Source organism: Spermophilus citellus, assembly GCF_964194105.1.
Source record: "Spermophilus citellus genome assembly, chromosome: 4".
NCBI classification, from domain to species: Eukaryota; Metazoa; Chordata; class Mammalia; order Rodentia; family Sciuridae; genus Spermophilus; species Spermophilus citellus.
The window spans coordinates 180,742,589-180,759,540 of NC_138185.1; the positions used below are offsets into that span (position 1 = coordinate 180,742,589).

The 16,952-nt window shown below is 36.5% G+C and overlaps 1 protein-coding gene across 6 annotated transcripts in view; it reads right to left on the minus strand.

Moving 5' to 3' along the window:
- Positions 1 to 15,921, minus strand: part of BRMS1L (BRMS1 like transcriptional repressor) — a 36,132-nt gene extending 20,211 nt beyond the window's left edge. The window contains exons 1-5 of one of the 6 annotated variants that reach the window (XM_081292704.1): positions 15,197 to 15,921; positions 12,064 to 12,118; positions 11,203 to 11,293; positions 7,066 to 7,193; positions 4,181 to 4,260 (exon numbers count right to left, since the gene is read on the minus strand). In XM_081292704.1, the coding sequence (XP_081148830.1) occupies positions 4,181 to 4,260; positions 7,066 to 7,193; positions 11,203 to 11,293; positions 12,064 to 12,118; positions 15,197 to 15,292 (450 nt within the window). In that variant the 5' untranslated portion in view covers positions 15,293 to 15,921. The remainder of the gene's footprint in view (positions 1 to 4,180; positions 4,261 to 7,065; positions 7,194 to 11,202; positions 11,294 to 12,063; positions 12,119 to 15,196) is intronic. The other 5 variants (XM_081292705.1, XM_081292701.1, XM_081292703.1 and 2 more) reach the window with 5 other exon arrangements.
- Positions 15,922 to 16,952: the final 1,031 nt, after the last annotated feature.

The following is a 16,952-nucleotide window of genomic DNA, read 5'->3' on the forward strand; positions in this document are numbered from 1 at the left end:
GGAAAAATTAGTCCTGGAGATCTACTATATAGCATGGTGACTATAATTAACAATAATTTATGTAAAATTAGCAAGAGAACAGAATTTCAGTGTTCTTATCAGACAAAAATAAGTATGTAACGTAATGGATATTTTAATTAATTTGGTTTAATCAATCCATGATTTTTTTTTTTTAATCAAAAGAACATACTGTACTGGGGAAGCTAAGGCAAGAGGATTTTTTTTTTTTGGTAGCGGGTACTGAGGATTGAACTCAGGGGCACTTGACCACTGAGCCACACGCCCAGCCCTATTTTGTATTTTATTTGGAGACAGGGTTTCACTGAATTGCTTAGGGCCTTGCTTTTGCTGAGACTGGCCCTGAACTTCCGATCCTCCTGTCTCAGTCTTCCTAGCCACTAGGATTACAGGCATGCGCCACCATGCGTAGCCTGGCAAGAGGATCTTGAAGTTGAAACTAGCCTGGGCAACATAGTAAGACCCCATGTTTAAAAACAAAAAAAAAATGTCTATCATAAATATATATAATTTTTCATTTGTCAATTTAATAAATAAATAATAATTAATTTAAAAGAAAATAGTATGGCTTGCCCTAAAATATTTAAAAACAGAAATAGAATATGATCCAACAATCTTACTTCTGGATATTTATACAAAAGAACTGAAATCTAGATATCCAATAATTCACCAGAGCCAAGATGTGGAAACAATCTAAATACCTAGAGATGGAAAAGGGGATAAAGACAACATGGTACTATATATAATTCAATCTTAAAAAAGAAAAGAGTTTTTTGTGACAACATGGATAAACCTTGAGGGAATTATGCTAAGTGAAATATGGCATACACAGTAAACAGATATTGCATGGCATCACCTTCATGAGGTATATAAATTAGTCAAACACTGAAGCAAAAGAATAGAGTGGTGTTTGCCATGGGCTAGGAGAAGAGGTTAATGAAAAGTTGCTATTCCACTGACATAAAGTTTCAGTTATGCAAGATAATAAAGTTTTGGAGTTTTGCTGTGAAACCCTGTACCTATAGTTAACAATGCTGTATAGCACACTTCAAAAAAATTCTACTAAGAGGGAACGGGGTTCGATCCTCAGCGGTAGAGCACTCACCTGGCACATGCAAGGCCCTGGGTTCGATCCTCACCACCACATAAAAATAAATAAAGGTATTATGTCCAACTATAACTTTAATATATATATATATATATATATATATTTTTTTTTTTTTTTTTGCTAAGAGGTCCGATGCAGTGGTACTTGCCTATAATCCCAGAAACTTCAGAAGCTAGGGCAGGAAGAACAGAAATTCAAAGCCAGCCTGAACAACTTAGTGAGATCCTGTCTCAAAGTAAAAAATAAAAAGGTTAGGGATGGAGCTCAGTGGTGGAATGTCCCTGGGTTCAATCTCTGGTACCGTACCAAAACAAAACAAAACAAGAAGCTTAATTCAATAGATTCAGACAAATGATTTAATAAAATCTAACAACTATTCATGGTAAAAATTCTTAGAAAACAATAATTAAAAGGAAATCTCCTTAACTTGATAAAAACTATTTACCAAAACTAAAAACAATACGACACTTATTGGAAAACTATTAGAAGCATTCTTAAGATTAAGAACATATGCCAAGGCTGGGCTTGTTAGAGTGCTTGCCTAGCCTATGTGAGGAGGCACTGGGTTCAATCCTCAGCACCACACAAAAATAAATAAATAAAGGTATTGTGTCCATCTATAACTAAAAATATTTTTTTTAAAAAAAGGGCTGGGGATGTGGCTCAAGCGGTAGCGCGCTCGCCTGGCATGCGTGCGGCCCGGGTTTGATCCTCAGCACCACATACAAACAAAGATGTTGTGTCTGCCAAAACTGAAAAATAAATATTGAAATTTTCTCTCTCTCTCTCTCTCTTAAAAAAAAAAAAAAAAAAAAAAAAAAAAAAAAAAAACCACATGACAGGCATGGTTAAACCTGCCTGCATTCCCAGGTACTTGGGAAGCTGAGGCAAGAAGATCATAAGTTTGAGACCAGCCTGGGTAGCTCAGCAAGACTCCATCCCAAAATAAAAAATAAAAAGGCTGGAAATGTAACTCAGTGGTACAGCACTTGCCTGGCATGTGTGAGACCCTGGGTTTAATCTCCAATAACACACACACACACACACACACACAGACCAAGAACATGTCAATGATCAATGATGTCTGCTTTTATTGCTTCTATTCCATGTTGTACTGGAACACGTGGATATTAGTGCCATTATAGCAAGTAAAACAAGTTGAGGAAAACCAGAATGTAAGATACAAACTGCCTTTATTCACAAATAACATAATTATCTGTATAGAAAATCTGAAAGAATCCATAATCAAATTATTAGAATTAAGAAAAAAGGAGGGCTGGGATTGTGGCTCAGTGATAGAGCACTCGCCTAGCACGGGCAGGACCCGGGTTCGATCCTCAGCACTACATAAAAATAAAGACATTGTGTTGTGCCCACCTACACCTAAAAAATAAATGTTAAAAAAGAAAAGGAGGAGGAGGAGGAGGAAAAAAAGGGAGCTGGATGTGGTGCTGCACATCTGTAATGCCAGTTATTCAAGAGGCTGAAGCAAGAAGATCACAAGCAGGAGGATCACAAGCCTCAGCAACTTAGCAAGACCCTAAGCAACTTAGTGAGACACTATCTCAAAATAAAAAATAAAACGGGCTCAGGATGTGGCTCAGTAATTAAGTGCCCCTGGGTTCAATTCCTGGTGCCCCCCACCTCCCCAAAAAAGAAGAAAAGTAAGTAAGAGGCTGGATATAGTATCAATATACAAAGTTAACTTTTCTGTATAAAATAGAAAAAGCAATTTTTAAATTGTTGTATTTAAGAAAAATTTACAATAACAATTTTAAGAAGAAAAAGAGCAAGGTAGGGTATCATATTATTAATACTCAGTAGACTAAAAGTTGTAGAAAAACATATTGTGATACTAGTGCAGAAATAGCCAAAAAGACCAATGTAACAGATGAAAAAAACTAGAAACAAGCCAGCATATACATAAATATTTAACACACAAGAGATGTACTGCTGATTTATTGGAAAATGATAGATTAAATAAAACATTGACCTTACCTATCTAGATGCAAACAAATAAAATTAGAACCACATTTATACCACACACAAAAATTAACTAAAGATAATTTGGCAATCTCAATGTTAAAAGCAAACTTTCAACTTTCAAAAGAAAAATACATTTTCCCAAAATGGAGAAGAAACAAAAGCACTTACTATAAAGGTAAGATAATACATTCAACTACATTAAAATGTAAAATTTGGGGGCTTCAAATCATCAAAAAGAATGCAAAGTTGCCATTGCCTGGGTAAAAATATGTGCAAAGCATATAACCAGCAAACCCTTTATATCCAGAATAGATAAAGAATATAATAAGGAAAAGACTAAAAACCCAATGCAAAGACAAAAAATATGAAAAAGTATTTCTCAGAAAAGAAAATCCAAGCAGCTAGGAAATATCAAAAAGATATTCATCTCAGTTGTAAACAAGAAAATTAAGCAACAAGCTCCATTGTTTTTATACTATTTACTATTTAATTATATGGTTTATTAAAGTGAGATAAGAGTCAATATAAAGCTTGTCCTCTCATTTCTACCAGTCAAGGTTTCATGAAAATTTACCTGCAAAATTAGCAGAATGTTTTTAAACAGTATTTGAAATAAACAGATCACATTGAAACACTTATTTTTTCACATAAAGAATACAGTCCTAAAATATGGAAATATGTCTATACAATCAGAAATTAATTCTATAGCCCAATATTCTGACTGCATCATTAGAGTATACATGTTTCAATCTAAAAGCCCATATTAATTATTAATTACTAATTATACTAATATTTTCAGTGATGCCAGATGAGAATCATCACAGTCCTTGTAGAGTATCATTTGAAAACTTTTAAAATTATCTCAGTTTTTTTCTATGCTCCTCTGTGCTCTTTTGCTAATATAGCTTTCAGTATGACTTTTTTTTTTTAAAAAAAAACTCACACAAGAGATGAGATAAAGTACTATTTAATTTTACTTTACTTATTTTATTTACTTTTTAAATTACTGCACTCAGAAAAGGTTCAAAGAGACACATATAGCTTAAAAGTTAAGCAAAATAACCGTACCTCACAATGCTGGCGAGAAGCTTGAATTTCACATTCATATTTGTTCTTTACAGATTCTAAGCAGAGCTCTCTATAGATTCCTGCAACAAACACAATTACTCTGATTATGTCAGCTATAAAGAGTTTCATTATTACTTCCCTACAGGAATTCAGTCCTCACCATATTTTAGAAGATGGATCAACAAGAAATTAATAAGCAGGCACATATCTGTGATCCCAGTAACTCAAGAGACTGAGGCAGGAGGATCACAAGCTCAAGGCAAGACAGGGCAACTTACTGAGGCCCTGTCTTCAAATAAAATAAAAGGGACTGGAGGTTGTAGCTCTGAAGTAGAGTGCTTCCCTAGCATGTGCAAGGACCTCGTTCAATCCCCAGTACCACAAGAAAAAAAAAAAAAAAGGAAAGAAAGTGAAAAGTGATTCTAACATTATCTTTAAAAACTAAAAATATAGCCGGGTATGGTGGCACACACCTGTAATCCCAGCAGCTCAGGAGGCTGAGATAGGAGGATCGCGAGTTCAAAGCCAGTCTCAGCAAAAGCAAGGCACTAAGCAACTCAGTGATACCCCGTCTCTAAATAAAATACAAAATAGGGCTGGGGATGTGGCTCAGTGGTTCAATGTCCCTGAGTTCAATCCCCAGTACAAAAAAATAAATAAATAAAAACTAAAAATAAAAACAGGCTCATTTAAAATATACTCTAAGACAACTTACTAAGAGTTTAAGAACTAGAAAGAAACTACAATGATAATTTTTGTTCTTACTCCATTCTTCTAAAGAATGCTCCTAAATGTTTCATAAAGAATTACCAAAATGAAAAATAAAATCCTTTTCCTATGAAAAACAATACCAGAATAAAACTGACCAAATTATACTGTTAAATTACGTGAATGTACAAATATGTAACAACAAATCACACTACTACGTGTAATTATAATGCACCAATAAAAAAACAATGGGGGGCTGGGAATGTGGCTCAAGCGGTAGCGCGCTCGCCTGGCATGCGTGCGGCCTGGGTTCGATCCTCAGCACCACATACCAACAAAGATGTTGTGTCCGCCGAGAAGTAAAAAATAAATATTAAAAATTCTCTCTCTCTCTCTCTCTCTCTCTCTCTCTCTCTCTCTCTCTCTCTCCTCTCTCACTCTCTTTAAAAAAAAAAAAAAAAATGGGGAAAAAATCCCTCAGGTTTCTCAAAATAGAGACAACAGACTCTGGTTTCATCAATTATATACATTCAAAGTAACAGCTAGATACTATTCCTCTCAAAAATCACTATTTTTAAGCTACTATTCAGTTTCAGAGTCTCAGAGAATTATATGTATAAACTGTTAAAATAAAATCCATGATGTTCACAGTACTCCCGACAGGGCTTCACCTGGATGACTGAAGCCCAAGAATATTTAACTTATAGGTAACAAGAAAATAGTACAAAAAAGGAAATAATGGCCATGCAAATATGCCATCACGAAAATGTGAAGTGAAGAACTCTGGATGTCTATACTAAGCTCTAAGACATTGTTTGCCCTAGAAATGTAATTATCCCTTTTTGTATAGTACAGACAGGAGATAGATACTGATACTATACCATTAACAAAACCTTCCCACATACTACTATTTACAAAATCAAAAAGTAAGGGAAGCCACAGAGTAGAAAAGTGAACAGTTCATTAAAGTAATATTTCCTGATCATCCATTTAGGCTAAAACAATGTCAAAAGAAAATGAGGAACATTTTACTTTTAAGGGTGAGCCAAGTCAATATGAAAAGATAACAGGTTAATTATCATATATCATCTACATAGTTAATATTAAGATCAAAGAATAAAATTTAGTTTAAGATGAGTTTAGAATTTATTTTCAACAATGCTTAGGTATTATTTAACAGGTACATGAGAATTAATTAGCATCCCCCAAAAGAAAAACAATTGACATCTCCATTAATTAAAGTTCACTTTTTAGTTTCACCATGAAAAAATTATAAGTTTTTTGTTGTTGTTGTTTTTGTTTTGTTTTTGAGATGGGATATTGCGGGTCAAAATTCCCAGGCTGGAGTGATCCTCCCTGCTTCACTCTTCGGAGTAGCATGGACTACAGGTACATGCCACCAAGCCCAGTGCCATAGTGATCTTTCAGTGCATATATCCCTTGATTATGAATGCTAGGACTCAACACTGAGACTAGATCCCAATTATAAACAGACTGAATTTTAACCATACAAATATAGTACATCTTCATTTATTCACAGCCACAAATAATTAATCAAACTTATCAAAATTAAAAAGTCATTAAATTATCTGGTTGAGGGCTAATTTCCTATTCTATAATATCCTGATCAAACATTTTAAAAAATGCTTTTATAGTTAAAAAAAAAATCTACTACTTGGAAAAGTTGAGGCAGGAGGATCACTTGAATCCAGGAGATTAGAGCCAGTATGGGCAACACAGTGAGACCCCCATCTCTTAAAAACCAAAAAAAAAATAATAAAAATCCTTCTCACTCTTACAGATTAAAAAGTATCAAGAGTACTTAAACTCTATTTCACAGGGAATTAAATTGTGATAGTAACAATATTTTTAATCAAAGTATCTTGGTTCAGTTTCTCCGCACATAGACAGTATCTTTTCAACAACATTGTGAGTGACCTAAGAGTTTTTCATTGTTTTTAAATCCCCCACAGCAGCCCACAAGAGGTTAACAAATAACTGAGTCAACAATTAATTTAAATATATGTGCAATTTAATGTAAACATGCAAGTATATCTGTAATCCTATCCACGTGTAAATATATTTGTGATCCCATCAACAGCAAACACTTCACAAACACCTTTAAAGCTAAGAAGTGTAGAATCTGCTATATGGAAAAAAATATTTTACTTTCCTACCTGCTACCTTTGTACGAATTTGCATATTTTCTTGCAAAGTTGCCAGTGGTTCCAAATATTCTGGTGCTTTTCCAGCTATGACTTCTTGCAGTTTTGCATCCACCTGACTTAATCGTTCTTTATAAAGTCTTAACAAAGCAAAAATCAAGATGTTAATTTAAAAATTCCAACAAAGGCCAAAAATCTGCTGCTCCTATACATTATTTCTTCTTAATGTCATTTATATTCTAAGAACCTATATCAAATGTATTATTGCCTTAATCTCAAGTGGAGAATTCAATTATATTATTTTACTCCATGCATATAATGATAAGATAGAAATCTATGATTTTTTATAAGTATCACTCTTAAATTGTTAACTCACTGAAATTAACAATTCACTGAAATACAACTGAAAGCCAGGGACACTGGCAGACGCCTGCAGTCCTAGCTACTCAGAGACCAAGGCAGGATGATTGCTTGAACACAGGAGTTCAAGGTCAGCCTGAACAACACAGTGATACCCATTTCAAAAAATGACAACAAAAATTGAAATAACTATATTAGGCACTCTTAATTTTTGTTTTTAATTGAAAAACAAACCAATTCTAAGAGAAAAGGTCATTTAAACACCCAAAAACAAGGAAACCATTTGAGTAATTTAAATAGAGACATTACTAGTTGTCAAATAATTCCCTGGCTTCTCTCCAGTTTTCCTGAAAAGAACTCAGTATGATATTTAGCCTACTTAATTTTTTAAAAAGAACAGAAGAATTCAAGTGATGAAGGAAAGGCAATGAATGACTTTAGAACCTATGCTCTGGCCCTGTACAGTGGTGTGCCCCTGTAATCCCAGAGACTTGGGAGGCCAAGGCAAGAGGCTCACAAGTTCAAAACCAGCCCCAGCAACTTTGCAAAGTCCTGTCACAAATTAAAAAATAAAAAGCTTCAGGGATGTGGCTCAGTGGTTAAGTGCCCCTAGGTTAAAAACTCAGTACTCACAGCCCGTCCCCACAAAATAACGTGTGATCAGGCATACCCAGTTCATCTCAACTACAAATGAAGAAGCTTTAACAAAATAGCTGCTCAATGAAATGAAAAATGGGGATGGAGCAGGGAGTTCCTGTTGCTCCTATTTATGAGTCTACTTATAGATACTTCAATTTGCCAGCTGTCATAATACTTTAGTTTGATTATCAAAGACTGATCATGTAAAACAATTCAGTGTTTATTTTTGGCAATAAATATACTTCATAAATACTTAAGAAGGGAGACTATGGTACCCTGTACTAATTTCCAAAAGAAATCACTAACTATTCTTGTAGGTATTAGTATCACCAGCATTTGGCTTTTGAAAAAATTCGGGAACCTAGCTTTCATATTAAGTTCTGCTCTTCCTTCTTGAAAATATAAATCAAAACAATTAAGACAATCAATATTAATTATCTATCATTGACCATTATAATTAGTATAATAGGCAAGGCAAGTTTGAATGTTAATGCTATAATAACTCTTTTTTAGTTTTGTGGTCCCTTAGCAACCACAATATTATTAAGCAAATAACTGCCAAAATAATACATTATCATGTCTGAGTCAAATTTTTCCAAAATTGAAGATACAATAATAAACAAATGTATAAAGTCAAGAAAGTACACCATGATACTTATTTTTTTGAAACTATAACAACTACAGGGAAAACAACAAAAATTTTGATAGTCTCCAGTCCCATCCATTTACCAGCAAATGCCATAATTTCATTCTTCCTACAGCTGAGTAATTCTCCATTGTGCATATGTACCACATTTTCTTTATCCATTCATCTATTGAAGGGCACCTAGTTTGGTTCCATAGTTTAACTATTGTGCATTGAGGTGCTATGAACATTGATGTAGCCACATCACTATAGTATGCTGATTTTAAGTCCCTTGGGGATATGCCCAGTAGTCGGGTAACCGGGTCAAATGGTGGTTCCATTCCAAGTTTTCTGAGGAATCTCCATACTGCTTTCCAGAGTGGTTACACCAATTTGAAGTCCCATCAGCAATGTATGAGTGTGCCTTTTTCCCCACATCATCACCAACATTTATTATTTGTATTCTTAATCACTGCCAGTCTGACTGGAGTGAAATGGAATTTCAGTGTAGTTTTAATTTGCACTACTAGTGATGTTGAACATTTTTTCATATATTTGTTGACCATTTGTATTTCTTCTTCTGTGAAATGTCTGTTTAGTTCCTTAGATTATTTATTGATTGGGCTTTTTGTTTTTTTGGTTTTAAGTTTTTTTCAGTTTTTTGGAGATTAATGCTATACCTGAGGTGCAGGTGACAAAGATTTTATCCCATTCTGTTGACTCTCTCTTTTAAGTTCTTGATTTGTTTCCTTTGCTGTGAAGAAGCTTTTTAGTTTGACACAATCCCATTGATTCTTGATTTTACTTCTTGTGCTTTAGGAGTCTTGTTGAGGAATTCAATTCCTAGGCCGACATGACAGAGATTTGAACCTACTTTTTCTTGTAGTAGGTGCAGGGTCTCTGTCTAATGCCTAGGTCTTTGAGTTTTGTGCAGGGTGAGAGACAGGGGTCTAATCATTTTATTCATATGGATTTCCAGTTTTCCCAGCACCATTTGTTGATGAGGCTATCTTTTCTCCAATGTATGTTTCTGGGACCTTTGCCTAGTATGAGATAACTGTATTTATGTGGGTTTGTCTCTGTGTCTTCTATTCTGTAACATTGGTCTTCATATCTGTTTTGGTGCCAATACCATGCTGTTTTTGTTACTAGAGCTCTGTAGTATAATTTAAGGTCTGGTATTGTGATGCCTCCTGCTTCACTTTTCTTGCTAAAGATTGCTTTGGCTATTTTGAGCCTCTTATTTTTCCAAATGAATTTCATGGCCACTTATTCTATTTCTTGAAAAATGCCAATGGAAGAATGTAGTTGTTTTTTGTTTTTAATTTTATTTATTTTAGTTGCTGATGGACCTTTATGTTTTATTTATATGTGGTGCTGAGAATCAAACACAGTGCCTCACACATTCAAGGCAAGTATTCTACCACTGAGCCACAACCCCAGTTCCCAATGTAGTTGTTTTTTAATGTGCATTTCCATCTATCCTATGTTCTGTCAAATCATGGGAATCCATTCTTCTGTTGCCAATCTCACATAAGAGTTCTGGCATTAGAACAGGAGGTTAAAGGTTAAAAAACAGTATCTATTAAGTACCTACCACAAGCCAGGCAAACAAACAACATTGCTTCTCATTCCTCACAATAGATAATAAGAACTCCATGATTATCCCCTTTAAATCAGTCAAAAAAGCATGGATTCAGAGCTTTTGTTTTTTCTACTCTATCACATTTCCTCCAAAATAATATGCTTTATGTGAAAGGAACACAGTACCACTGAAAGGCAAAAACCTGGCTTCATTCATCACTTTCTGATAAATTATACAAAGCGGTTAACCTCTCTAAGCCTCAGTTTTCTCACAGGTAAAACAGATATAAGACTATTAAGTCTTTCAACCTTACAGAGTTGCTGCAAGAAGCTAAATAACACATATAAAACATGTAATGTACATATTATCAAATGTAAGATAGAAACAAAATGACTTCACCAGACAGAGAATATTTAGGAAATATTCTATTTTATTCTCAATTTTTAAAAATGCTATCTTTATGGGCTGGGGATGTGGCTCAAGCGGTAGCGCGCTCGCCTGGCATGCGTGCGGCCTGGGTTCAATCCCCAGCACCACATATAAACAAAGATGTTGTGTCCGCCGAAAACTAAAAAATAAATAAATATTAAAAAAAAAAAAAAGCTATCTTTAGGGATTTATTTAACAAAGGAATGAATGAAACAGATTAGAACCAAAGGTGCAAAAACCCATGGAAAACATTTTAATCACTGATATCCACACAGAAATCTTAAAACTCTACTCCACCACCCCCCCCAAAAAAAAAAAACTGCCTCAAAACCCTCAGCTTAGTTAATGAGGTCTTTGGCAGGTAAACAATAGTTGAAGCCTCTCTTTCAGAACAGCCAATCCCATAAACCACAAAAGGCAAAAAGTTGAAACAATGTAATTGCTCTCCCACTAGTATATATGTGACACATTTGAGACTCAGTGACAATGACCTTCTGAAATCACTACTTACTGATCTTTGAGATCTGTAAACTGTTTTTCAAGATTGGACATTTCATCTAAACATTCCATTCTTCTTCTTTCACAGTCTTCATCATCCATTTCTGTTAATTTAAAAAAAAAGCAAATATCAAAGATAATATTGTGTTACAAATATATCTGAAGTTAATTCAAAAAGAAAAAAAAAAGCAGCTGGGGGTGGTGGCAACTCTGTAGGCTAAGGCAAGAGGATCACCAAGTTTGAGGCCTGCTCAGCAGCTTAGTGAGACACTAAGCAACTTAGGAAAACCCTCTCTCAAAATAAAAAAATCAAAAAGGGCTGGGGATGTGCCTCAGTGGCAAAGTGTCACTGGGTTCAATCCCTAATACCAAAAAAGGGGAAAAAAAGTAACATGAAGTTGATGTGCAAGATCTATATTAAGCTTTTCCAAAATATTTTCCACTACAGAATTAATCTAAAATAAAGAAGAGAGTTTTAACTAAAGTGATCTCTACACTTTATGTTTATTCATTTTAATATTATGTCAAAGGACTTACTGTAAGCTACGACTATAAAGTAATCAACCCACTTTTGGTGTGTTCTCCACAACTCAACCAGAACTTAGCACCAAAAAATGATGTGCCCTTAAAAGGTTAACACTGATCAAACATACTTCTGGAGTTCTTCCCTAAGAACTGCTCACATAGCTGATTTGCCAATCACATAAGAAAGAAAACTAGCCAGCGCCTGTAATCCCTACTACTCAGGAAGCTAAGGCAAAAAGATCAAAGTTTAAGGTCAGCCTGGACAACTCAGCAAGACCTAGTCTCAAAATAAAAAGGATTGGGGATATAGTTCAGTGGGGATATAGAAAACTAATCTCATTATGTTTACCATAAGTTATCTTGGACTGATACTCATGCTCCCACTGTGTCCTCTTCCCAAATTTCTGTCAGTGAGAAAGAGGCAAATGAGGAAAAAACAAGCAAACTTTTTTATGGAAAACAACTTTTAGTTACCAGGTCTGTCCTATATTTCACATCTTTATTTTTATACCACATATATTCAACACTAAATGAATCAAAATAAATGAAGCACAAATTTATGTGCATCTTAATATTCATCAAAATAATGTTCAAACTATGAGAGTTTAATTGTTTTCAGTTATTTTCATACAGCAAGTATATGATTCCTTTTAATTTTCTAAAACAGATTTATAATAATTCTGGTTTTTAATAGCTTACTCCTTGGCGATTTAAAACCTGGTCCCTCGGGGCTAGGGTTGTAGCTCAGCAGTAGAGCACTCGTCTAGAACGAGCGAGGCCCTGGGTTCGATCCTCAGCACCATATAAAAATAAATAAAGATATTGTGTCTAGTTACAACTAAAAAATAAATATTAAAAAAAAAAAACCTGGTCCTTCAAGATGACTCACTTCCCAAATTCTTTGGTTAGTCGAGGTTTCTCTGTAGCCTTAGGATCTGCTCAGTACCAAGGTTTGAGAAGAATAAAACTGGAAGTTTAACATGCAAGATGTCTGGTAGAACAATTTTACAAGAAGGAGAGCTGAAAAATGTACTTAAATAATTTCTCTGCAAATAAAAAAATCTGACTTGTAGATCAATGTGGTGATGCGCACCTGTAATCCTAGCTACTTGGAAGGCCAGGGGGCGAGGACTGCAAGTTTGAGCCCCACTTGGGAAGGTTGCAAGACCCTGTCTCAAAAAATAAAAAAGGTTAGGGGTGTAGACTGATCGTAGAACAACATGAGTTCAATCCCCACTACCAAAAGAAAAAGATTGTTTTTTTAACTTGTAGTTCAAATTATCATTATAATTCTCACTAATTGCATTGTTTATTATTCTCTAAAATGAGATTTAAAATAAGTTAAAAATCACAACAAAAATATAAAATAAGAGTGGAAGAATTTTAACAAATAAAATTTTGTGAGATCCTAGTAACCAATAAAAAAACAAAGAATGGGGCTGGGTTTGTGGCTCAGTGGTAGAGCATTTGCCTAGCACATGAGGCCCTGGATTCAATCCTCAGCACCACATAAAAAATAAATGAACAAAATAAACTACTTTAAAAAAAGTTACTTCATTAAAAAAAAAAAAAAAGAATGGGGCTAGGGATGTAGCTCAGTGGTAGAGCACTTGCCTAACATGTATAGGACCTTGGGTTTAATCCCCAGCATTGAAAAAAAAAGTTAAATAACAAAAGTAAAGAATACTTGAAAATAAAATGCTTTCCAGATCTAGGAAACAAATTCAAAAATCTAGATGTTCTTTCTCTATATTCCCCACTTTTGAAATCTTACCTACTTCCATGTCTATGTAAATGACCTTAGAATTATTTTTCCCATTCTAGGCAGGTTCCAACATCTTTCAGCACTTGTCAGTTTGGGCATTCTTACTTAAATATACCACAATCCTCTCAAAAGGAAGATGCCTAAAATTCTTTACCTTTCATCTTCATTCCAAACGTTTTGCATTTCTATTTCTGTTGATGCTACAACCATTTTCCTTATATCTGGGTTTTTCTTAACTTTCACTCCTTAACTTGTATTTATCAATCCTTTTTTATGCCTTCTTTGAAATCTTTCACACCTGTACCTTCCTTTTTCTTTTCCTGGCTCAAGTTCTTCTCCTAACCAAACTGGTTTTCTCACTCTTTTGAATAAATCCTAATCTCTTCCCTTTGCACTTGCACTTCCATTCTTTGTCCGATAGGAACAATAGAACATTACTCCCCCAAATTCAAACTTTACTCATTCCTCAAGATAACTAATGTAATCCCATCTTCAACTAGCCTTTGCTGACCGCCCAGCTCTGAAAATATTTACTCTGCCTCTGAATTCCTACCTTATTGTATATAGCTGAGCATTCATCTGGCAATTTAATCTAATTGTGACTTATGACAGCTCTTTAAAACCAGATCATAACTATTTATTTATATCTTATACAGGGTATTGTCCTGGGCTGCACAAATAAGCCACTCATATTTATTTTTGAACAGCTGATATATTGATAGAAAGGACTGACATCCTCCCATGGATATTTTCTGAAAAGCAAACCTGTAAAGAAGGCATGGGGTGATAATAGACTGTCATCAACCCACCATCAATGTTTCCCTTATGCAGCCAAAATTAGGCCAAGACAAAGAAGTCAGTCTCAACCTTAATTATACGGACAAACGGAAAAGAATCCAGATAATCACAAATTCCATTCCTTTTTGAATAACCATTTCTAAAAGTTTGTAAAATGTGTGTTGTTAATCTGCCCTATCCATCCACTCCCCCAAATCTGAAACAGCTCAAAGGTTAGAAAAGATTGAAGGAAAAGATTAAAGATTTCAACACTGCCCCAAATCAGTCTATGAAGATCTAAAATAATCCCAGATGTTGGTACCCTGCTCTCAGATTTGAAAACTTCAGGAAGATACTACAAACCGGACAGCTCCCAAATTAGCCCCAGGAAGAGCACTGGAATAAAGTGCGGATGACGGGCTGACTTGCAAGCGAAGGTTAATTAGTTCTAAATCAGCCACGGACCGATACAAATCTATCCCTAGCCCCGACAACCATCCACGCAGAGAAGTACGGGTTGCATGTGTGAAAATAAGGAAAGAAGTCGGTTGTCTGAGGACAGAAGGCATTTCCTCGGTCTTTCTGACAAGTTGCGGGGCGTTCCCCGCCTGGGCTCGTAGTCCCACGGCACAGCCGGTAGTCCCAAGGGTGGGTCCCACATGGAGCAGGTTGGGTCCCACGTGGAGCAGGATGCCTCCACTTCCGAGAGCGGGGCGAGTCCAGGCTCGCGCCGCTCTGCCCCGAGGACTGGAACCTGCCCGGAGCCGGGCAGAGCCCCGCGACCGGTCCGGGTGCAGCGTGGGGCCAGGAGCCAGTCTCCGCCCCTTCCCTCTTTCCCCGCCCCGCTCTCCCAGAAGGACGCAGCCACCGGCGTGCGGAGAGCGGCCTCTCGCGCTCCCGGCTCAGCGACTCGGGTTCCCAGCTCCGCCGGGTCACGCACCTGAGCTATCTCCATCCTCAGAGACCGACGAGCTCTCAGTGTCCTCGTCCTCGGAGCTGCTCCCCTCATTTTCGGCGTAGTCCACCTCCATCTCATCGTGATGGTTCGTCTCTTTCTTATCCCCTCGGGAATGGACCGGCATTTTCCAGCCGCGCCGTCGCTTCCCACTCCCGGCGCCCAGCCCGGCCACCGCCGCTTCAATGAAGGGCGCGCGGAACGCCCCAACCCACCCAGCGGCCGAGCTCTCTCTGAAACCCCTCAGCTCCTCCCCGGCCCCGGCCCGGGCCTCACAACCTAACCCGCAGGCTCCGCGCTGGGAGCTCTGCCATTGGCGGAATCCGCCCCCCGATTTGGGGGCGGGGCTTGCCTTGCTGGGGCACGGTTGGTTGCTCGTAATTACTGCGCGGCCTTCCGGTGTGTGTCGGGAGTTGTAGTCCGTAGTACGCAGACTGCAGGGGCTGCAGGCTTCCAAGGTTCAGCAGTCTTGATCACGTCTTGCTTCTGGACTTCAAGTCCCACAAGGCAAGAAAGCAGACACACTCGATCGCAGTTTATAAACTAAACAGAAACAGATTGTGTGAATTTGGTCCGTATTTATCTTTTTCCCGCCAATTGATTGTCTGACCTCCCTAGCCATTTGAGATGCTACTGTAAGATGAAAGAGGCTTTACCTACTGTTTGAGCCTGGAGAACTGGGGAATCATCTCTTCTACCTTAGTGTCTTTATACCACCAATAAACTATTACATTGATTAGTAACTATACAAAATAATTAGCACTTTCTATGCTGCACAAAAATCTTTAAATTGTTTTTGCAGCTTTTGCAATAAAAAAATATAGAGGGGGGTGCTGGGGATGTGGCTCAAAGCGGTAGCGCGCTCGCCTGGCATGCTTGCGGCCCGGTTCGATCCTCAGCACCACATACAAACAAAGATGTTGTGTCCGCCAATAACCAGAAAAAAAAAATAAAATATTTTAAAATATATAGAGAGGGGAAGGAAGTATTATCTCGGCATTTTCAATCTAGTATTTTATGCATTTTATTTTTTTTACCAAATGTGTCCAGAAGATACCACCAGTCTTGATTCAACTTTAGTTTTCAATGAAAAATACATTTGATTAAATGAGGTATTTTCTCCAAGATAGGTTAGATAGACGAGGAAGATTCAGAAAGTATCGTGATCATTATAACTCATATTACCCTCATTATTAATCAAATTTTCCCTGTGTCCGATATCTTGGTAAGCTCATTACATGAATTATGTGGTTCAATTCTCCATTTAATAACCCTTGATTCGGGTGCCATTATTATCCCCATTTTACAGCGAAGGAATGTTCAATTGCAGACAAATCTTAAAACTACATTATCAGTTATGAAAATGGATAATTTGCTACTGAAAGCTATTTAATAGAATATTGTACATTGCTTAGCATTTCTTTCTCAAACATGAGATCCAAAGACATTTGATGACATCCAGTTAGGACTGGGGTTGTAGCTCAGTGGTAGAGCACTTGCCTAGCACATGTGAGGCACTGGGTTGGATCTTCAGCTACTATATAAAAATTAATTAATTAATTAAAGGTATTGTGTCCATCCACAACTAAGGGGAAAAAAGCTTTTTTAAAAAAAGAACATTCAGTCATAATTTTATTAAAGTCAGTTTGTAATTAATGAAATATTTCAGAAAACATTTTAAAGAGCTACTCATCTCCTACAGAGAATAAGGGACCCTCCTTATTTAAAGTCAACCTATTTC